The 24,564-nt window shown below is 44.4% G+C and overlaps 1 protein-coding gene across 1 annotated transcript in view; it reads left to right on the top strand.

The window, feature by feature from the left end:
- Positions 1–24,564, top strand: part of LOC120941576 (cytochrome P450 2C29-like) — a 110,519-nt gene that overhangs the window by 18,565 nt on the left and 67,390 nt on the right. Inside the window, exons 3-4 of the mRNA XM_040355056.1 lie at positions 4,167–4,329; positions 22,153–22,293. Coding sequence (XP_040210990.1) covers positions 4,167–4,329; positions 22,153–22,293 — 304 coding nt within the window. The remainder of the gene's footprint in view (positions 1–4,166; positions 4,330–22,152; positions 22,294–24,564) is intronic.

Below are 24,564 nucleotides of genomic sequence, written 5' to 3'. Positions count from 1 at the left end.
CAAATACCACAAAAGACTTCAAGCTGTCATTAATGTTAAAGGAGGCAATACACGGTATTAAGAACTGGGGTATGTAAACGTTTGATCCAGGTCATTTGTGTAGTTTCTGTTGTCATTATGATTTTTAAAAGAGTAAACACAGGTGATTGATAATAAATGGCTTCAGCTAAACACTAAACACAAAGGGCCGGATTCATAAAGACTTACGACGGGCGTATCTGTAGATACGCCGTCATAAGTCCGAATCCGCGCCGTCGCAACTTTAAGCGTATGCTCAAACTGAGATACGCTTAAATGTTGCTAAGATACGACTGGCGTAAGTCTCCTACGCCGTCGTATCTTAACTGCATATTTACGCTGGCCGCTAGGGGCGTGTACGCTGATTTACGCCTAGAATATGTAAATCAGCTAGATACGCCTATTCACGAACGTACGCCGGCTGTCGCAGTACAGATACGCCGTTTACGTAAGGCTTTTTCCGGCGTAAAGTTACCCCTGCTATATATGGACGTCGGGCCAGCATCGACCTGGCCAGTTTTTGCGATTCGGCACTGCATCGCTTTAACTGACAATTGCGCGGTCGTGCGACGTGGCTCCCAAACAAAATTGGTGTCCTTTTTTCCCCACAAATAGAGCTTTCTTTTGGTGGTATTTGATCTCCTCTGCGGTTTTTATTTTTTTGCGCTATAAACAAAAATAGAGTATGGCCGGAACAACTAATCGATTATGAAAATTGTAATTGATTAATTTCATAATCGATTAATCGGCCAGTAACATAATGGGGTTAAAAAAAACTAAAATTAGCCCTTTATAGTACAAAAAAGCAAATCGCTACTGTAAATATTACTTTCACTGTACCACAGTAAAAAACGAACCCCTTACAATAGCGATTATTTGCTCTTTTTGTACTTATTTTAGTTTTTTTAACCCCCATTATGTTACTAAACATCTCAGGCCTGGGGTCACACCTCTGTTTTTTGGTGCTTTTTGCAGAAACACACTACAGTTTATTTACATGTTTTCCTATTGGACACGTTCACATCCATGATTTCTTCAGCTGCTGCGTATTTGTAAAGGGCAAGGACTTTTTAACGCAAAACGGTGCTATTTTTTTTTTTTTGGTTCAATATACTTCAATGGAGAAGCTGCAGAAAAGCATGTAATGTGTTTTTGCGGCAATTTGTGTTTTGTAATCTGCCCAACAACAAATTGGCCCAATTTTTTAAAAAAAATGCTATATATTTTTTTTAAGGCTATTATCCGATTAATCGATTAATCAAAACAATAATCGGCCAACTAATCGATTATGAAAATAATCCTTAGTTGCAGCCCTAAAATAGAGCGACAATTTCGAAAAAAAATCTATATTTTTAACTTTTTGCTATAATAAATATCCCCAAAAAAGATATAAAAATACATATTTTTTTCTCAATTTAGGCCGATACGTATTCTTCTACCTATTTTTGGTAAAAAAAATCACAATAAGCGTTAATCGATTGGTTTGCGCTAAATTTATAGCGTTTACAGAATAGGAGATAGTTTTATTGCATTTTTATTAATATTTCTTTTTTTTACTACTAATGGCGGCGATCAGCGTTTTTTTTTTGTAACCGCGACATTATGGCGGACACATCGGACAATTTTGACACATTTTTGGGACCATTGTCATTTTCACAGCAAAAAATTCTATAAAAATGCATTGTTTACTGTGAAAATGACAATTGCAGTATGGGAGTTAACCACTAGGGGCGCTGAAGGGGTTAAGTGTGACCTCATATGTGTTTCTAACTGTAGGGGGGCGGGGCTGGACGTGTGACGTCATTGACCATGTTTCCCTATATCAGGGAACACACGATCAATGACTGCCGCAACGAATAACAGGGAAGGTGTGTTTACACACACCTCTCCCTGTTCTTCAGCTTCGGAGGACCGATCGTGGGACACCGGCGGCGATCGGGTCTGCGGGTCCCGCGGTCACGGAGCTTCGGACTGGGTCGCGTGCGCGCACCGGCGGCACGCGCGACCCCACGGCTGGGCTTAAAGGACCACGTACAGGTACGTGGATATGCCCAGCCGTGCCATTCTGCCAACGTATATCGGCGTGATGGGGTCCTTAAGTGGTTAATCGCAAACGGTGCAACATTACAAAGAGACATACCATGACCTTCTCCTATTATAAGTGCTGTTACTGTAGTGCACATATGTTTTGTTGTGCTAGGTCCCAATGTAGCCCTGCCCCCTAGGGGGCTGCTTTGAATTACCTGTTCATCTGCATCGCCCCTGACCCTGTGAGCACTCCAACCCACCTGTCTGTGTTCAGACATCTTTTTTGCAGGCACCTTTAAATGACACTCCAACACAGGTCAAACATATTTATATTATCTTAGTTTTTACTGGAATAAAGAGTCGGTCAACTGAGTTCTGGATAACAGACAAAATTCTCCAGATAAAACAGCTTAATTACAGTTCAACAGTACAAAGGCACAATATACAAAAATATACCAATTAGAGACTCAACTGATAAGATGGCAAATGATTTAGTGCTAGCCGGACATCTGGGTATCAAGAAAACTAAGGACCGCCTTACCCAGATGTTCTTCTGGCCAGGGATATCAAAAGACTTGCAGACATACTGCAGGACATGTGACACGTGTCAAAGGATAGGGAAATGGGGGGACCACCCCAAGGCCAAGTTACGGTCCCTACCTATAATAGAGGAACCATTCTACAGAGTGGTAGTAGACCTGATAGGGCCCCTCAACAAACCCAGCGCCTCCGGAAGGTGCTACATCCTCCCGGTGGTGGACTATGCCACCAGGTACCCTGAGGCTGTGGCGCTTTCCAACATTGAAGCAGAGACGGTAGCAGAGGCTCTAGTCAGGATCTTTTCCCGAGTAGGATTTCCCGGGAAATACTCTCAGATCAGGGAACCCAGTTCATGGCAACTGTCACTCAACAGTTATAGCAGTTATTAGCTCCCCTACCACCCCCAGACCAACGGCCTCTGTGAATGATTCAATGGCACGCTTAAGCAGATGCTCACAGCATTCACAGAGTCCTGCGGTCAATGGGAGAAATTTCTACCCCATATCCTGTTTGCCTACCGGGACGTGCCCCAGACGTCGACCGGGTTCTCCCCCTTTGAACTCCTATACGGGAGAAAAGTCCGGGGACCCCTGGACCTCATACGGGAGCACTGGGAGGGCAACACAGGACAACAACATACGGTTTTGCCGTATGTGCTGGAATTCCGGGACCGCCTGCGGGCACTGACCGAATCAGTTCGGGAGAGCCTACAGGTGGCCCAGAAACGACAGCAACAATGGTATGACCGGGGAGCACGAGATAGGAACCTGGAAGTAGAGCAAAAAGTATTAGCCCTCAGACCATCCAAAAAGGACAAGCTACAGGCAACGTGGCAGGGGCTATGTAAAGTGGTGGAACAGATTAGCGACACCACCTATATTGTGGCCATGTTGAAACCGTACTTTGAGCGCTCCAAGGACGTGGCCGCTATCTGTGCCCCGTCCACTGACGATAGTGATGGACTCCCGTTACCCGACCTGCTGGCAGCTAACCAAGGTACCCTAGTTTTTGTATTGATTACCGGAAACTGAACAACCAAACTATCACTGACGCATAACCCATGCCACGGATCGACGAATCTCTCGATTGCATGGCCAGCGGGCACTTGCTAACTACCCTGGACCTGTACAAAGGGTATTGGCAAATTTCCGCTAGACTCGGCCGCCATCCTCAATTTGGCATTTGACACCCCATTCGGGCTATACCAATTTCGGGTTATGCCTTTTGGGATGAAGAATGCCCCGGCTACGTTTCAACGGATGGCGGACCGACTTCTGGAGGGAATGCAGGACTTTGCATGTGCCTACCTAGATGATATTGCCATCTATAGCAGCACCTGGGAGGAGCACCTGACACACTTGGCTTTGGTATTTGGGAGGTTACAAGAAGCCGGCCTCACCCTGACAGCCAGGGAACAGGGAGATTCAGTTACACCTATATTAAATAATGGGTTCAGCTGCTGCATATTATTTGGCAACAAGGTGTGAACTGGGGGTGCACTGTAAATCTCTGATCTCGCAGAGAGAGAATTCCTGACATTATTGACCTTTGTCTCTCTACATTTCTTTTACTTATGACAGCTAAGCCAAAAGTATGGCTCGATGTTTACCATCTGGAAATTGACGGAGCCGGTTGTGGTCCTCTGCGGTTATGAGGCGGTGAGGGACGCCCTGCTGAACCACGCCGAGGTGTTCAGTGCCCGGCCAATTATACCAACACTACAAACACCCAACAAAGGATACGGTAAGTTTGTCAGGACACTTCTCAGAACTCAGCCCGCTCTGCTGTACATTAGGTACTGTGTGTATGTATAATTTAAATTATATATATATATATATATATATATATATATATATATATGTGTATATATATATATATATAGAGCTCAATCCTGATGTACTGACTGACTTAATGGCCTAGCATGACTTGGGATCCCATGCTGTTTTTTCTCTTAAATTTTTTATTTATTTTTTCCATGTTTTATGCGGTATTAACTGAGCGTTTTTATGCAGTAAATACTGCTTAAAACAGTAATGATTTGACATTTTCAGGATCAAATGCGATATTTAGGAAACCGCCTAAATACCACATGCAATCTGGTTCTGTGAATGGAGCTCACTGACTAATGGCAGCATGTAAAATAAATGTATCATTTTTTATTACATTTTTCTTGTTTTTTACATTTTTTTTTATTATTATTTTTTTTAACACACTTGGGACAGAGCAATGCAGTGTTACCATAGTAACACTGCACTACTCTGGGGAAGTTATCAGGAATTATTTTTTATTTATTTTTTTACACATCATGATTGCTTATACCAGAATTTCATTGGTATAAGCGACCGTTTTTACTGAATTCATTCGGTTAGTAGTATTGTGATTAGCTGTGATTGGTCACAGCTAATCACATGGTACAGATGGGGTGTGATTGGCCCTGTCTGTACCATGTGATCACTGTGACCAATCACAGCTAGCAACACAATTGTACCCAATGGATGGCATGAAATGAAGCCATCCATTATTTACTATTGTCTTGTGATCTGCTGTTATTGGTTACAGCGATCACATGGTACCGTCTGCGAGTCAGTACACTGATCATTTCCATATTAAAAAAAATTGGGGACTAAATGATATTTCCCTATTGGGCAATGGGGTAAATGGTGGGACTCTCAAGGTAGCCCCGCATATGGACTCCCAAATCAAACAAGGGCATGAAAAGCTGGGTACTAGTGGACATATACCTTATCTAGATAGGAGTCTGTTATGAATGTTAAGGGGGAACCCACACAAAAAAAATAAGAAAAAAATTGTGTAGTCCACCCAAAATCCACACCAGACCCTTATCCCATCATGTAGTCAGGCTGGTCAGGAAAAGGGAAGCATTAGGTGTATGACCTCCCTGTCCTGAACCACATGCCATCAACATTGGGAAGGGTAACTTACTGGGGTGACTACCCTGTTGATGAGGATGAAGGCCTCTTCCCCACATCTGTGGGCAGGGTCTTATTGGATACTGGTAGTAAAGTAAATAAATATACTGATACATTTTACAAGTCATTTATTAAAGAACAAAATGTCCCACAATGCAAATCCTTTGTCAATCAAGTCATTCACTGGTGTAGATCCATTGTCAATCGAGAACTACGACGTCTGCTGACCAGTCACAACAAAAATGCTAACCCATCAATATGATCTGCTTCCAATGGAGACTCACCACAAATGACATTTCCCCAGACGGCCGTTTGATTGTTAAAAGGGGCGTGGATGCTGGCTAATGTCATTGGCTGAGTCTGGCCATGGTGATACACTCACCGGACACTTTATTAGGTTCATCTTGGGTTGGACCCCTTTTGCCTTCATTCTTCATGGCATAAATTCAACAAGATGTTGGAACCATTCCTCAGAGATTTTGCTCCATGGTGACATGATGGCATCACACAGTTGCTGCAGATTTGTTGGCTGCAAAACCATGATGTGACTGTGGAGGCCGTTGGAGTACAGTGACCTCATTGTCCAGTGGTGAGATGATTGGAGCTTTGTGACATGGTGCATTATCCTTCTGGAAGGAGCCATAAGAAGATATGGACACTGTAGTCATAAAGGGACGTATGACTTCTTGCTGCAGCTGGAGGTTTGGCTTAGTAGACAGGTAGGTGTGGTGACCGGGGAGGGTGAGCCCCACGGCCACACACATGCGCTTGATGGTTAGCTACTTGGTTCTTGGGGCTAGGAGCCCAGGGTCAGGTGGTATTAACCCTTAGTGAGGGCCAGATGGTATTAACCCTCTCTGTCACGTGACGCCACTGTAGTCTTGGAATACCCCGGGAAACTACAGCTCTGGGGGCCTCCGTATCCCCACTAGTTAGGATGGTAATAACACAGTCCACAACAGGGGTTAAAACAACGAAGGCTTTACTGGCATGAAGGCAGGTGTCAAAATCTTCACAGCGTTTAAACAGAGTGTCAAAATGTTCTGCAGGCAGTCTCTGGATCACACGGCTGATAATGCTTGAGCTTAGCTGATCATAGATTTATACTCGGCTGCAAAAGCCGGATTAGTAATTCAGGGCCAATGCTTAACTAGGCTGAAAAATAGATACACTTACTGAAGTGTCTGTAGACTTGAGGCTTTTCGCCGGAATAACGGATTGATCCGATAAATGAGCTGAAGTACTGGTTCTTTAATGTTTAGGGATACTCCACTCTTTGCTGTATTTTCTCCTGAACTGGAGGCTTCTGGCCTGCACTTCTTCTCTGACTGTGTTTTGCTCTGTTCTGCCAGGAACTGTGTATAGTCTAGACTGGCTTAAACAGGAAGTACAATCCCTTATAAGGGCCTGATCAGACTGAAGCCCATTGGTTGAGAGCTGTGGATCATAGAGACTGACCTGTAGTATAACACAACACAATAAGGTCATGTCTAGCACTTAGTCCTCCCGACTCTAATACACTCTGACTGAACATGAGATGGCTGACTAAACCTCTTAAAGCTATACACACCTAATAAACGTATTATCCACCATAACAGTATAAATCACATCATAACTAGCTGAGTCCCTGCAGGGGAGACCCCACAAGCCGAGGGCCGCAATCTGACAGGGCCTACAGCAAATACCTGTACTGGGACACCACAAACCCCACCACTAAACAGAAGTCGTCCTCGACGATTAAGGCACTGACGGATTGAGGAACGAGGTGACCTTGGGGCCACTAGAAGTCCTGAGGCATTTGTACACCAATGTCCGTTCCAGGTTCTTTGGGAAAAATAAACATATAAGAACAGGATCATATGATAAGTCCTGAGGCATTATACACATAAATGTCCCTTGCAGGCTTATTAGATAAAGTGAGATCATTATTTTGTGCAGGGTAAGTGGTTATCTGGGTCCCAGACAGAATACATATCTGTTAAACATTATCACTCAGTTTTGAACAGTATATTATTGTTAGATCACACTTTTAAGACTGAGCAGGTTTTGGATTGGGCTGCCGGAGGCTTTCTACCCAATGCCTTGGCTACTGGGGCCCTTAGGCTATTAGCTCTTATCCCCAGAACACACTTTAATATTTGCTAGACATTTTTATTCTATGCCTGAAGTACACAATTAGACATTTCTTAGAGGATACCCTTTTCTTTTTGTAGTGCTTAAGTGAGGGATAGGAGACTTACTGGCCAGGTATGTTCCTATACACTAAATAAGGTAAGTAGGTAACTAGTGACATATTAGTTAGAAATTATGTATACTTGAGATGTATACTAACTGAGGTGTATGTAGTCTATCTACATATATTGTATGTATAATTAGTAGATTAATCCCTATATCTTGCTGGGGGATATCCAAAATTAGATCTGGCGGATCTACGCAACACCATTGCTGAGTTTTCTGGAGCACTGTTTTCTCCTTGAACACTTGCTTCTTCTGGACTGACAGCTGCACCTTCATCTTGGACAAGGGGGGCCTGTGATGGCTCTTGACTTATGGAGCTTCCTCCCACATTAGAAGGTTCTGATGGGACTGCAGCAGGTGAGCGGATGGCTGGAGTAAACTCTGGAGCTTCTGGTGCCAAGACTGAGGTGGATGGAATGGAACTGATTGGCACATAACCAAAGAAGACGTTTTGATCAGAAGGGAAGAGAGGATCATCTTCGAACATCAGGAGTGGCCTCTCAGGCTCAACTGGCTTGGTGGGCTGCTCTTGTGCTGGCTGAACTGGAGGTGGAAGACTTGGTGGTGCAGAAGGAGGCACCAACATAGGCAGGTTCCCTTTGTGACACAGCTTGATCCGGTTTCGGTGGACAACTTGTGGTGCATATGCGGCTTTTTGAACTGAGTAGACATCAGAGTCCGCATAAGGGATGGAAATCACTGTGTATGGTTCAGTTTCCCAAAGGGAGTCCAACTTATGGGTTCTAGGATGCTTCTTCAGCCAGACTTTATCACCAACTTGCAACGGCTGGGCAGAGGCATGGCGGTTGTAGTCCTGTTGCTGCCTATAGTGTGCCTCGCCCATATTTTTGTTGACTATCTCTCTCGCTTCCTGAATCCTTTTCTGATGTTCCATGACCCACTCCGAAGAGGCTTGGGGGGAGTGGTTGAAAGGTGCTTGAAGTCCAAAGACCCTGTCTTTAGGCAGTTGACCGTGTCGGCCCATCATGAGGTAAAATGGAATATAACCAGTGGAACAGTGGATGGTATTGTTGTAGATTTCCTGCAATTCGGGCATTAGTTGAGGCCACTCTTCAGGTCGGGATACAGAAGCCGCTCTCAGCATGTGGATACACACCTGGTTGATCCTCTCACAGAGTCCATTCCCTTGCGGATGATAGGCAGTGGTCCTGAGTTTCTTACAAGCATGGAACTGGCACAATTCTTGAAACAGTTGGGCCTCAAAGGCCGGACCTCAGTCGGACAAGACAGTTTCAGGACATCCAAGTATCTGTACCCAATGGGTGTAGAACATCTGGGCTGTTAAGTCTTTGACTGGCACAACCACTACCCACTTGGAATAGTGATCCACCATGGTGAGAGCATATGAATACCCGGACCGGGTAGGTGACAGCTTGACATGATCCAAGGCGACCAATTGGTTGGGCCTCTTGCTCTGAATGGAATGGAGAGGTGCTCGCGCATTCTTGTGACCATTCTTGGTGATATTGCAGACTGCACACTCACTGCACCACTTTTCAACGTCGCTCCTCATTCCAATCCAGTAGAACCGGCGTCGGATGGTGGCTTCTGTTTTATGGACCCCAAAGTGTCCTGACTGGTCGTGGTAGGCATTCAATACCATGGCGGCATCTCTCCGAGGGATCAGAATTTGGTGTAGCCTTTCACCCGACACTGGGTCCAAGAAGTTCCTGTACACCATTCCTTTGTGCACAAATAGTCTTTTCCTCTGACGCCACAATCGCTTCAATTCGTAGTCATTCTGGCCCCGTCGTAACCGGGGAGGTACCCTCCTGGTCAATAAATACTCCTGCAGATCTCCCATAGTCTGACTTTCTTCCTGTAGGGTCCTCCAGGTATACAGGTCTTCCTGGATTGCTTTAGACCCAGATTCACTCCCCTCGCGGGTGACGACCACAGCCTGATTCACGAATCTTTGATAGAAGGGAGGCATCTCCACATCTTCCCACTTGTCCTCCACTGGGGGATCTTCTCCAGGAGCCATGCGTGATAGCACATCCGCATTAATATTAGACTTGCCACTTCGATACTTGATAGAGAAGTCATAGTTGGCCAGTCTGGAGGCCCATCTTTGCTCAAGGGCACCTAGTTTAGCGGTGTTCAGGTGAGCCAGGGGGTTGTTATCGGTGTAGACCGTGAATGAGGTGGCTGACAAATAGTCCTTAAATTTTTCGGTGACTGCCCACACGAGGGCCAGGAGCTCTAACTTGAAGGAACTGTAGTTAGAATCATTCTTCTCAGCCCCTCGCAGATTCCGGCTGGCGTAGGCTATCACTCTCTCTTGTTTCTCCTGCATCTGGGACAACACTGCTCCGAGTCCTTCGAAGCTGGCATCTGTATACAGCCGGAAAGGCTGAGTATAATCCGGATAGGCCAGGATGGGAGGCTCTGTCAATAGATGTTTTAGAGCCTGGAAGGCCACCTCTTGCTCTTTGGCCCATTCCACAGGCAGCCTGACATTATAGTTCCCCTTCGCCGTGCCTCGCAGGAGAGAGGTCAATGGCTCGGCAATTTGTGCAAAATGAAGGATAAAGCGGCGGTAATATCCTGCAAATCCTAGGAAGCTCCGAATATCCTTAACGGTGCGTGGGATTGGCCAATTCTTGACAACTTCGACTTTAGCTGGATCAGGTTGGACCCCTTCGGCACTGACTACGTGGCACAGGTAATGTACTTGTGGCTTGAGTAGGTGGCACTTGGAGGGTTTGACTTTCAGACCATGCTGGATCAGTACTTGGAAGACGTCGGACAGGTGAGTCAAATGTTCCTGATAGGATTTGGAATACACAATCACGTCATCCAGGTAGAGTAGGACACTCTGGAAGTTAAGGTGTCCCAGACATCTCTCCATCAGCCGTTGAAAGGTAGCTGGGGCATTGCACAGCCCAAAGGGCATACTTTTAAATTCGAAAAGACCCATGGGGGTGACAAAGGCTGTTTTCTCCCTGTCTTCGACGGCCATGGGCACCTGCCAGTATCCGCTGGTCAGATCCAATGTAGAGAAGTAGGCCGCAGAACCCAGCGCGGTGAGTGACTCCTCAATCCGGGGGAGAGGGTATGCGTCTTTATGGGTGATGTTGTTCAATTTCCTGTAATCAACACAGAAACGGATGGTCCCATCCTTCTTCTTAACTAACACCACGGGTGCTGCCCAGGGACTCTGGCTCTCTTGTATTACATCTGCCTCCTTCATGTCGGTTAACAGTTTCTTGACGGTTTGGTACATGCCTGGTGCCACAGGCCGATGCCTTTCCTTGATGGGGGGTTTATCGCCGGTCAGGATTCGATGCTTAATCATGGAGGTTTTTCCAAAATCGGTTGGGTGTTTGCTGAAGGCACTCTGGCACTCCTTCACCACCTCGATGACCCCTTCGACTTTTTCTGGTGGGGTGAGAGATCCTCCTATTTGCAGTTGGCGCCACCAAGGTTCTGGAGAATTTTCGGTAGTCCCTGACACGGTTTGGGCACTCAGCTGTTGGGCCGCCTTCCGTGAAGAGAGTATGTCACTGGAGTCCAAGAAAACAAGTTGGGCCACTGGAGTGTACTTTGTTAGGGTGGTGGCTACGCCGGACAAATTAACTAGGCGGACTGGGACCCGTCCATTCACCACCGTCACTAGGCTCCTTGCAGCTCGGACCAAAGGAAAATCTGCAGATTGTATGGGCTCCAGTAAGGCCTGATAGTCCTGATTCCTTACACCAGGGCGCGCCCGACACCACAAAATTGTCTCTGTGTTCGGCTGCAGGGTCACGGGCCTCATGTCTTGGATCCAAACTTTACCGATTTCTCCTCTTCGCGAACTTCTGTTCTGCTTTCAGAATTTTGAGATGGTGTTGCGCAGTCCTCTGACCTGAGGAAGACATGTGGGGAAGAGAGGCATGCAAGGCATCCAAAATATCACTGAAGCAATGTCTCATTATATTCATCCCCAATATAAACTCTGTGGCCCCTGGTACCGTGACATTAGTGACAATTATACCTTGACCTCTAAGTGTGTGACCTCTCAGCTGAATAGTGGGCTCCCAGTACCCATGTCTGGGAATTGGTTTCCCATGCCCTGCCAGGACACTAAAATCCATATCATCTGGTTCACACAATGAATCGACATTCCAGTACCTATAGAATAGGCCCTTAGAGATGGTAGACACCTGCGAGCCTGTATCAATCAGGGCCTGCAGTTGGACACCATCTATGGTAACATTTACATAGGGGCAGGATGCAATGTATAAGGACTGTCCTGAGTATATTGGCTCTTCTGCTGGACCTGTGATTCGTTTTCCTGAGGGCCGGTCCTCGACCTCAGGGGACGCCCGTTTAAAGCCCAGCATTGCTTCTTCCAATGACCGGGTTTGTCACAGAAATCACAGTAAGGCCTACTAGAGGGTCCCGAGCGGGGAGGAGGGGCAGGAGTAGGTCTCCTAGTCTCTGGAGGCTCTCTAAGTACCCGAGTGGTGTGATTAGCCAACTCCTTTACCACTTGGGTAAGCTGGGCAATATCTTGTCTAACCTCTTGAATCTCAGTAATTGTAGTGGAGGCCAGGGTGACAGCCACGGGTGCGGGGGCTGGTGGTAGCAGTGGTGCAGGGCACGCCGCCGCACCCATGGGTTCCGTTTTAGGGTCAGGATGCTCCTCGGGGCTTGCCCCCTGCTTATAACTTTAAGGGCTAGGCGCTTAAAGGCAGAAAAAGACATATTGGGGTTCTGTACAGCTAACATCTTTAATTGCGCCTTGTCCCATTTATTTTGGACCCCTTCTATGAATCTATCCATCAATAGTTTGTTACCCTGGTCAGGGGTGATATTGTCCAGTTTCTGGACTGCCTCCAGGGCATTCTGCAAGGCTACTGCATATACCCTTAGTGTTTCCCCCGGCTTTTGTCGCCTCTCGTACAGCCTGAGGCAGACCTCTGAGGGTGAGTGGGACTCAAATACCTGATGTAATCCCTCGAAGATCTGATCTACTGTAGTCTTCTCAGAAGTGGGCCAGGTACGGACTTCCTTACGTGCAGGTCCCTGCAACTGTCCCATGAGCAACAGCACCTGTTGGCTAGCGGGGAGAGAGTAGAGAGAGAAAATGCTTTGGAAGCTCTCCTGGAAATCCTTGAGGGAAAAGGGATCCCCTCTGTAGTTAGGCAACACAGGCTTTCTAGCGGGGAGAGAGTAGAGAGAGAAAATGCTTTGGAAGCTCTCCTGGAAATCCTTGAGGGAAAAGGGATCCCCTCAGGCAACACAGGCTTCCCCAGGTAGAATGGGGGGGCCCCACTGTCATGACGTCGTACTGGAGGTGATCCCGGAGGGGTAGCTTGTGCAGGAGCCGCAAGAGGATCTGGTATATCACCTGCATCTGGTGATCTTGGGGCTGACATGTTGTAGCCTTGTTTGAGTGCGCTGTCACTTTAAGAAACTTTGAGAGCGCTGTCTTTGAGTGCGATGTCTTTGAGTGCGCTGTCACTTTAAGAAACTTTAAGAGCGCTGTCTTTGAGAGCGCTGTCTTTGAGTGCGATGCCGTTGAGTGCGCTGTCTTTGAGTGCGACGTCTTTGAGTGCGCTGTCTTTTATTGCCGGACACGTTGCTATGGCTGCGCCCGGCAACTTCCTTTTTTTTGGTCCGGTCAGCAATTGTTTCCTCCGTGCAACACAGAGTGGATTCTCTAGTTCCGGCTTGCACACTGAAGAGGCGTCACCGCCGGGCTTGACTGGGCGGAGCTGCGACCGCTCCCGCGCGCGGGAAATGCTGGAAACAATTTAACCCCTTCAGGTACAGACTTTCTCCACTTAATAATGGCAGCTAACAGTCTTTCCTTCACCTCCCCCACCACTTGTATATGCGCCTCGCTGAGTAAATTACTTTCAATGACACAGTTCAGATTCTGGGGGGGGGAGGACTTGCTTTAGTGGCTGAATGGTTAAGGCGTACACCCGTATCCTGTTCGTGATGCCAGAAAACGATGTGGTGACCGGGGAGGGTGAGCCCCACGGCCACACACATGCGCTTGATGGTTAGCTACTTGGTTCTTGGGGCTAGGAGCCCAGGGTCAGGTGGTATTAACCCTTAGTGAGGGCCAGATGGTATTAACCCTCTCTGTCACGTGATGCCACTGTAGTCTTGGAATATCCCGGGAAACTACAGCTCCGGGGGCCTCCGTATCCCCGCTAGTTAGGATGGTAATAACACAGTCCACAACAGGGGTTAAAACAACGAAGGCTTTACTGGCATGAAGGCAGGTGTCAAAATCTTCACAGCGTTTAAACAGAGTGTCAAAATGTTCTGCAGGCAGTCTCTGGATCACACGGCTGATAATGCTTGAGCTTAGCTGATCATAGATATATACTCTGCTGTGCTGGGGGAGAGGTTTATGGGAATGCTGGAGGAGTATTTAAACTAGGATTGAGGGGGAGGGTGAATTAGAATTACATCGAGCAGACAGGTCAGTTAGTGGTCAGACATTAATGGAGAGTGGAATGGGGATAGATGGGGGAAGGGTTATGGCAGGTGACAAGAAAGTTCCCATGTTGCAAACAGCCATTGGAAATAATAGTGCCATTTGTACTACTATAAATTATATGAAAAACACCAGAGGAAAATGTAACAATACATTTAAGTGTTTGTTCACCAATGCCAGAAGTCTGCCAAGCAAAACAGGTGAGCTGGAAGCTCTGGTGCATGAGGAGAGCTTTGATGTAATCGGTATTGCTGAAACTTGGCTTCAATCCTCACATGACTGGGCTATTAATATTCCTGGCTATGCTCTCTTTCGGAAAGACAGGGTAAAAAGGAAAGGTGGAGGGGTCTGTCTCTATGTGAGAAGTGACCTCAAAGCAAGCGTGAAAGAGAACCTGGTTGATGGAGAGTGTGATGAGGCTGAAGCATTATGGGTGGAACTGCATACAGATGTGCGTAGTTCAAAATTAATCATTGGAGTTTGTTATAAACCACCCAATGTTAATGAGGAGGTGGAGACTCAGCTCCTTGCACAGATGGAAAGGGCTGCAAGGTCTGGGACGGTGATAATAATGGGGGATTTTAACTACCCAGAAATTGACTGGATTAATGGCACTTCTGGGACAGTTAAAGGACAAAAATTTAAAAACCTATTGCAGGACAATTTTATGGTGCAGTTTGTTGAGGCCCCAACTAGGAATGATGCCCTGTTGGACCTGATAATCTCAAACCATGCAAAGCTTATTACTAATGTTCAGATAAAGGAACACCTGGGTAGCAGTGATCATAACATGATTTCATTTAATGTTAACTATAAGCAAGAAATACATACAGGAAATATTAAAACACTAAATTTTAAGAGAGCAAATTTTCCAAGGATGAGGGCTGCTCTCCAGGACTTGGACTGGGAGGGACTATTGGCACAGCTGAACACAGAACAGAAATGGGAATTCTTCAAAAAGACTGTGTGGAACCTCACTGCAAAGTATGTTCCCATGGGCAATAAGTTTAAAAGGCTAAAAATAAAACCTATGTGGCTCACGGTCAAAGTTAAAAAAGCTATAAACAATAAGAAAGTAGCTTTTAAAAAATATAAAAATGAAGGAACACTAGTGTTGTTTAAATGTTACAAAGAATATAACAGGATATGCAAAAAGGAAATCAAGGATGCAAAAATTCAAAACGAACGACAGATTGCAAAAGATAGTAGGACAAACCCCAAAAAATTATTTAAATATATTAATAGTAAAAAGGTGAAGTCTGAGCATGTAGGCCCCTTATGCCGCGTACACACCATCACTTTATGTGATGAAAAAAAATGACGTTTTTAAAAACGTCACTTTAATTGACTGTGTGTGGGGGAAAACGTCGTTTTATGTCTTGTAAAAAACGACCAAAAAAAATTGAAGCATGCTTCAATTTTATGTGTCGTTTTTCAAAAGTGCACTTTTTACTTCACAGAAATTGACCGTGTGTAGCAAAAAACGTCGTTTTCTAAGACGTTTTTTCACCCGCGCATGCCCAGAAGCTACTTATGAAGCGAGCTTCAATGGTAAAACGTGGTGGAACGTAACCTCACTTTGCTAGAACATTGTGAGAAAAACGATGGTGTGTAGGCAACTTCGTCTTTGAAAATTGAAGTTTCAAAAACGTCGTTTTTTACTTCACAGAAAGTGTCGTTTTTTTTCATCACATAAAGTGATGGTGTGTACGCGGCATTACAAAATAATCTAGAGTGGGTGACTGGGGACAAAGAGAAGGCAAATTTATTAAATGTTTTCTTCAGCTCTGTGTATACAATGGAGCATGGGGGAGCTCATGTCCAAAATGGGGGTGGGAGTGACACAGCCTCAAATCCACAATGGCTCAAAAGTGATATGGTCCAGAAATATTTAGACAGAATAAAGGTGGATAAAGCACCTGGACCTGATGGCATCCATCCACGGATCCTAGGTGAGTTGAGCTCTGTCATTTCAAAGCCACTGTATCTAATATTTAGGGACTCATTAAAGACAGGAATAGTACCACTGGATTGGCGCAGGGCCAATGTGGTGCCCATATTTAAAAAGAGAACAAAGTCTTTACCAAGTAACTATAGACCTGTTAGTTTAACTTCTATAGTTGGGAAGATACTGGAACGTTTAATAAAAGACCACATGGATGAGTTCTTGCTGGAAAAAAACTATTTAAGCAGCAGACAACATGGATTCATGAAAGACAGAAGTTGTCAGACAAACCTGATTTCCTTTTATGAAGAGGTAAGTAAAACCCTGGACAGAGGCGTGGCTGTGGACGTGATATATTTGGATTTTGCAAAAGCGTTCGATACAGTTCCGCACACACGGCTCATGTGTAAGGTAAGGTCTACAGGATTGGATATATCAGTTTGTAAATGGATAGAAAACTGGCTGAAAGACAGAATTCAGAGAGTCGTGGTTAATGATTCTTACTCTGAATGGTCCAAGGTTATCAGTGGTGTACCCCAAGGTTCAGTGTTGGGACCCTTACTTTTCAATATATTTATAAATGATATTGGGTCTGAGATCAAAAGTAACATTTCTGTCTTTGCAGATGACACCAAGCTATGCAGTGGAATAACGTCCTTGCAGGATGTCTCCAATTTACAAGCCGACCTCAATGCTCTGTCTAATTGGGCGTCTAAGTGGCAGATGAGGTTTAATGTAGATAAATGTAAAGTTATGCACTTGGGGGCTAAGAATATGCATGCATCATACATACTAGGGGGAGTACAACTGGGGGGATCTGTAGTGGAGAAGGATCTGGGGGTTTTAGTTGATCATAAGCTCAATAATGGCATGCAATGCCAAGCTGCGGTTTCCAAAGCGAGCAAAGTCCTTTCTTGTATTAAGAGAGGTATGGACTCCAGAGACAGAGATATAATTTTGCCCCTGTACAAATCATTAGTAAGACCTCATCTGGAATATGCAGTTCAGTTCTGGGCACCAGTTCTCAAAAAGGACATCGGAGAACTGGAGAAAGTGCAGAGAAGGGCAACCAAACTGATAAGAGGCATGGAGGAGCTCAGCTATGAGGAAAGATTAGAGGAACTGAATTTATTCTCTCTTGAGAAGAGGAGAATAAGGGGGGATATGATCAACATGTACAAATATATAAGAGGTCCATACAGTGAACTTGGTGTTGAGTTATTTACTTTACGGTCAACACTGAGGACAAGGGGGCACTCTTTACGTCTAGAGGAAAAGAGATTTCACCTCCAAATACGGAAAGGTTTTTTCACAGTAAGAGCTGTGAAAATGTGGAACAGACTCCCTCCAGAGGTGGTTCTGGCCAGCTCAGTAGATTGCTTTAAAAAAGGCCTGGATTCTTTCCTAAATGTACAGAATATAACTGAGTACTAAGATTTGTAGGTAAAGTTGATCCAAGGTAAATCCGATTGCCTCTCGGGGGATCAGGAAGGAATTTTTTCCCCTGCTGTAGCAAATTGGATCATGCTCTGCTGGGGTTTTTTGCCTTCCTCTGGATAAACTGTGGGTATGGAGTTGGGTGTATAGGATTTTACTGTGTTTTTTATTTTGTTTTTTTATTTTTTTGTGGTTGAACTGGATGGACCTGTGTCTTTTTTCAACCTGACTAACTATGTAACTATGTAACTATGTAACTATACTCGGCTGCAAAAGCCGGATTAGTAATTCAGGGCCTATGCTTAACTAATCTGAAAAATAGATACACTTACTGAAGTGTCTGTAGACTTGAGGCTTTTCGCCGGAATAACGGATTGATCCGATAAATGAGCTGAAGTACTGGTTCTGTAATGTTTAGGGATACTCCACGCTGTATTTTCTCCTGAACTGGAGGCTTCTGGCCTGCACTTCTTCTCTGACTGTGTTTTGCTCTGTTCTGCCAGGAACTGTGTATAGTCTAGACTGGCTTAAACAGGAAGTACAATCCCTTATAAGGGCCTGATCAGACTGAAGCCCATTGGTTGAGAGCTGTGGATCATAGAGACTGACCTGTAGTATAACACAACACAATAAGGTCTTGTCTAGCACTTAGTCCTCCCGACTCTAATACACTCTGACTGAACATGAGATGGTAATACACTCTGACTGAACATGAGATGGCTGACTAAACCTCTTAAAGCTATACACACCTAATAAACGTATTATCCACCATAACAGTATAAATCACATCATAACTAGCTGAGTCCCTGCAGGGGAGACCCCACAAGCCGAGGGCCTCAATCTGACAGGGCCTACAGCAAATACCTGTACTGGGACACCACATAGGCACCTCCATTTAGTTTGCCAAATCCCAAACACTCAAAGTTGGAATATAATATTACATCAGTCCAAACATGAACTTTATCAACTACTGTACATTATAGAAACTAGCAACAATACTCAGGTAAGCTGTGGCATTTTATGCTCAGTTGGTATTAGGGGCCCAAAGTGTGCCAAGAAAATACCCCCCCCCCCCCCCACCATTACACCACCAGCCTGAACCGTTGATACAACGTGCACCGTTTAGGAGATATTTACTGTATACTGCACGGATGATGTCATTGGCGCATGCGCTCTGAAGGAACAGCCGCCGTGCCGTTTCTTCAGGAGTGTGTGCCATGACTGGCAGCTCCCGTGTGCATGCCTGAGGTTGCGTGGCTACGGCCAGTCACACAGCCGGAGTCCGTGGCCCTGGAAGGAAAACGGGCGAAGATGGATGTGGCTTGCAACGGGGATGACGCGTGCTTTGTTTGCAGGTAAGTGTCACATAATGTGCTAGTATGTGATGCATACTAGCACAATATTCCTTTACTTTGCAGGGAAGAAAAAAAGGGGAAAAAAACCCCTCTTTAAATCCTATTTTTTCCTCATTCTGATGCTCGGCTTGAATTTCAGCAAGTTGTCTTCACCACGTCTGGATGCCTAAATGCACTAAGTTGCTGCCATGTGATTGGCTGATTAGCAATTTGTGTTACCAAGCAATTGAACAGATGTACCTAACAAAGGGGCCATTGAGTGTATTTGATCAGCGCTGTCAGCCAGCAACCCCACCCCGTTTTTTTACATCCAGCTGTTGGCCTGGAAGCTTCTGGCTGGCAGATAGCTGGGATCGGGAATGTGTCACCAGTTGCTAGGACGCCAGTGGCTGCTAGCTTCCTAGTAACAAGGAGTCCTGAGAGGAAAGCTGTCATATTTAGTAGCAGTAGTAATACTGCTGTTAGATGTATGACTTCTTACTGCAGATGGAGATTTGGCTTGGTGGACAGGTTGGCACCTTTATTGAGTGTTTGGCATTTGGCGAATTATAAAAGTTGGGATCTAATCTTACATCAGTCCAAACATGCACCTCATCCCTACTGCACAAAAATGGGACTATTCCAGCAAAAGCGACCAGCAACCAGTCTGGGAAAGTTATCAGGAATTATTTTTTATTTAAGAAAAGAATTGAAAAATAATATAGAATAGAATAAAGTAGAATATAACTGTAATATTCTATTTTATTTGACTCTATTCTATTGATTTTCTATTCTAATCTAATCTCAGTTATTTTATTCTTTAGAATGAGAATATAATAGAAAATCAATAGAATTCTAATTTCGGAAGATGGTTATATTCTTTATATTTTATTCTATTCTATTGAATTTTGGAAGATGGTTATATAGTTTTATTCTATTTTGTTTCATTTTCGAAATGTCAGACTGCCAATAGCCTAATGCAGCAGCTGCATTCAAATGGGAAAAAAAATCGAACTCAAATGCGTTTTCGAATTACAATACTGATTTGATCATTTTTTTCTAATGTGGTCAGCTTCTTTCGAATTTGGTTGAATTTTTCGAATATGAAACTAACGAAACGAATTCCGAAAACGAATGTAACGATTTTAACAAAACTAATTTATTTAAATAACGAATCAAAATATTTTTTTTATCCTGCACATGTCTAACAAATTATGATGTAAAAAAGCATTAAGATGTTTCAGGAAGTGATTATGTGTGCATTGAATGTTATCCCTTTCGTGACTTATGTCGCGTACACACGATTCCGACAACAAAACCATGACTGTTTACTCAAACTTGTCTTGCATACAACGGTCACACAAAAGTTGTCAAATTCCGAATGTCAAGAACGCAGTGACGTACAACACGTATGACGAGCCGAGAAAAATGAAGTTCAATGATTCCGAGAATGCATAGGATTTTTGTGCGTCGGAATTGCATACAGACAATCGGAATTTCCGACAAGAACCAGCTCTCAAATTTTTGTTGTCGGAAATTCCGACACACGGAGCCTGCACACGGCCGGAATTTCCGACAAAAAGCCAACATCGAACATTTGTCGGAATTTCTGGTCGCGTGTACGCGGCATATGCCTATTTCTGCCCCTAAACATTTTATTTTATTATATATATACATTATTTATTTATTTTTTATTTATTTTTTATCAGAGACCCTGGTGAATAAAATTGCAATCATTGTAATAATTTATGTCACACTGTATTTGCGCAGCAGTCTTTCAAATGCAATTATTTAGGAAGAAAGACACATTCATGAATTTAAAAAAATGAAACGGTAAAATTAGCCCAATTTTTTTGTATAATGTAAAGATGTTACACTGAGTGAATAGATACCAAACATGTCATGCTTTGAAAATGCGCACACTTGTGGAATGGCGAAAAACTACTGCACCTAAAAATCTCCATAGTCGAAGCTTAAAAAAAAAAGATGCCTTACCATATTAGAGTTACAGAGGAGGTTTAGTACTAGGATTATTGCTCTCGCTCTGACGATCGCGGCGATACCTCACATGTGTGATTTGAACACAGTTTACATATGCGGTCACAACTTGCCAGTGCGTTTTTCTTTCCTGCGCAAGCATGCAGGAACGGGGGCGCTTTAAATTTGTATTTATTTATTTTTATTCAATTTTTTACAAAATTATTAATCACTTATTGCTGTCACAAGGGATGTAAACATCCCTTGTGACAGTAATAGGTGGTGACAGGTACTCTTTATGGAGGGGTCGGAGGTCTAAAAGACCCCAAATCTCTCTTTTACACATCAAAGTATTCAGATCACCAAAAACGGCGATTCTAAATACTGTAAAAAAAAAATTAAATGGCGCAATTGGCAGCCGAGTAAACCGGACGTGATGTTGTGACGTCGCTTCCGTGTTTACAGAGAGAAGACTGGATCAAAGCTGTTTCCGGCTTTGTTCCAGACTCACTCTAGCTGGCGGAAATGTGGGATCGTGGCTCAGGTTTCCCGCCGATCGCCTCTCCCTGTCAGTGTGAACCCAGGAAAGCTGTTTACCGGCACTTCCTGGTTCACGCGATGATCAGCTGTGATTGGTCACAGCTGATCATGTGGTAAGAAGCCTACGTCAGAGGCCCCATACCACGATCGGAGATGTGCCGTGTTAGACTGACATGCCACAACCGTGCGCGCGCGTCGCCCAGTCAGGATAACAGAGCCCCCGCCCGGCCGTCATTCTGCTATAGGCCAGGTGGGTAGTGGTTAACAAAACAGACAGAAATAGCGTTGTGTTTTATTCCAAAACTGAATTTACTTCTATCAATAGTTCTGTAAACTGCAATACAATCAGAGAAACGTAGAATTACAATATGTATTACATGTGACACTTTGCAATAATTACAACATTAAATATTACTATACATCCTATATCAAACACATAACAGTGCAGTCAAAGTATAAAATGAACTTTGGGAAATAATAAATAGACTTACAGTGTATCTAGAGGCAAATTACAAGATCCTCCGTTATCTGCATCAGAACTAAAATGGCTTCTGAGGTAAAAACTTTATGTTGTTCAATAAGAAACTTTATTAACAAAGGTGAGGATGCATTAAGGTCAAAAACACAAAGGTTTACAACCCCTTTAATTATAGTTGGTCCTGTGATTTGTAACTTATCACTGAGGATTTGTTTCTACTTTAGGTATTAGTGGCCAGCGATGGCGTCCATTGCGGCGCTTCACCATCGCCTCTCTAAGAAACGTTGGGATGGGGAAGAAGACCATAGAATCCCGCGTGCAAGAGGAGACAGTTTATCTAAATCAGGCAGCTGCCGAGACTGAAGGTGGGTGAAAATATTTTCATTTATTTTTATTGATGAAAAATGTAGACACTTGCATGTTCAGAAAATGTAAAAGGAGGACCTGATTGTCTAATTATCGAGGCCCACTGGCTGCTTTACTCAGCTACTAACAGCGAAATAGCTTGTGCATCAGTCTATTGCACGCACACATGAAAATCCATATTGGCAATCGTTTCCCACAACAGCGATCTGGCTCCATCCTATTAAGGGGGATCGATTGTGGAAGAATAAGATTGGATTTATATACACTATATTGTCAAAAGTATTGGGACGCCTGCCTTTGCATGCACATGAACTTTAACGTGGAGGTTCACCCAAAAAATAGGATTTTTGTACTCACCGTAAAATCCATTTCTCTGAGTTCATAGATGGACACAGCATCCTTTGCCAGTAGGGTTATATCCACTTCCCTTTAGGAGAGTTTAGGCAGAAAAAAAGCACTTAAAGTGTTAACAACACATTCCTCAGTGCAGCTCCTCCCAGGGGGCGTGGCCCCCCGGGTATAACCCACCACCTGCTCTAGCAGCCTCAGTTCGTAACAAGCAGTACAAACAAAGGAGGGGTGGGTGCTGTGTCCGTCTATGAACTCAGAGAAATGGATTTTACGGTGAGTACAAAAATCCTATTTTCTCTTCCGTTCATAGACGGACACAGCATCCTTTGACAGTAGGGACGCCCCCAAGCAGTGTCAAAATTTTTCGAGGGGTGGGAAAATAACACAGCAAACCAGGTTACACCCCAAACAAAACCGGAGTTGCTCAACGGAGAAACTCCAACCATAAACTGCCGCCTGTAACACCTGCGGCCGAAGGAGGCATCAGAAGATGCACACACATCCACCTTGTAAAACTTTGAAAAAGTGTGGATCGACGACCAGGTCGCTGCCTTACACCCCTGTAACACAGAGGCATGATGCCGGAAAGCCCAAGAGGCACCTGGTTCGCCCTGGTCGAATGCGCCGTGACCCGAAAGGGAGGCGCCCGCCCCTTCAGGGCATAGGCCTGAAGCACAGTCTGTCGGATCCACCTAGAAATGGTGGCCGACGAGACTACCAGGCCCTCTTGTAGGACCAGCCACCGACACGAACAGTGAGTCCGACTTCCGGAACGGAATCGTAGCAGATAAGTACACTCGTAGGGCCCAAATCACATCCAGAGGATGTAGAGTGGCCTCCTCCTTGCATCTCGGCCGAGGACATAAGGATGGAGGAACAATGTCCACATCAATTTGAAAAGCCGAAACGACCTTGGGGAGAAAAGACGGCTGCGGCCGCAGCACCACCTCATCCTTATGGATGACCAAGTAGGCAGCCTTGCAAGACAAGGCCGCCAGTTCAGACAAACACTCGTCTGATCGAGGTAATTGCTACCAGAAAAAAATCACCTTTTGTGACAGTCAACAAAAAAACTCCCGAATGCCCTCAAAGGAAGCATCCAGAAGCAGAGGCGTCCCTAGGGGGGGGCAGAGGGGGCCCTGACCCCCCAACATCATGCTGTGCCCCACCATGTGCCCCCCCAAAACATTTTTTTTATTTTTTTGCAATTTTTGTATTTTGCTCCCAGAGAGGGAGAGCAGAAGAAGATTTTCACCGCTCCAGGTGAGCCCTATAGACAATCAGGGACGGTCGGATTACCAAGGTGCTGGCAATGCACGTAGCAGTAGCAATAGGAGGAAGGAGATGGACAGCCGCACTCCGAAATAACTTTTCAAAAAAGTTGTCTTTTATTTTCAAGCAGGAACATGCATAATCACCACAACCATAAACCAGGACAGCCGACTAGTTTCGCACTCTTGCTAGTGCTTAATCATGGCTAAAATATGGTTCAAACACAGTAAAATTCATACCAAACATCAAATTTAACATGTGATTTTTTCAGCCTATGGCATCATAGAATTAATTGAAGAAGGGTACACACCCAAAATCAAGGCAATTAAGAGAAACACACATGTGTATAGAAAACCAAAGCACATCTTAAACACTGTGAAGTACAAATATATATGCATAGATTTCAAAAAAGCACAAAAGGAAAATTAAGTAAAAATATATATATACTTTTAAAAAAAGATTATATGATGGTGAAATAATAAAATTAAATAATAAAGTATATATAATTTAATATAATATAAATAAATAAAAGTACATATACCCACAATGTCTATTGGAGCGACATATATATGTACATGAAGTCGAGCAAACCTAAACCTGAATAAATGTGTATTAAAGGGGCCACGAAAATGTATGTATGTAAATAT

This window comes from Rana temporaria, chromosome 5, assembly GCF_905171775.1.
Source record: "Rana temporaria chromosome 5, aRanTem1.1, whole genome shotgun sequence".
NCBI classification, from domain to species: Eukaryota; Metazoa; Chordata; class Amphibia; order Anura; family Ranidae; genus Rana; species Rana temporaria.
The sequence above is the reverse complement of the archived record's forward strand: the minus strand, read 5'-3'. Positions and strand labels throughout refer to the sequence as shown.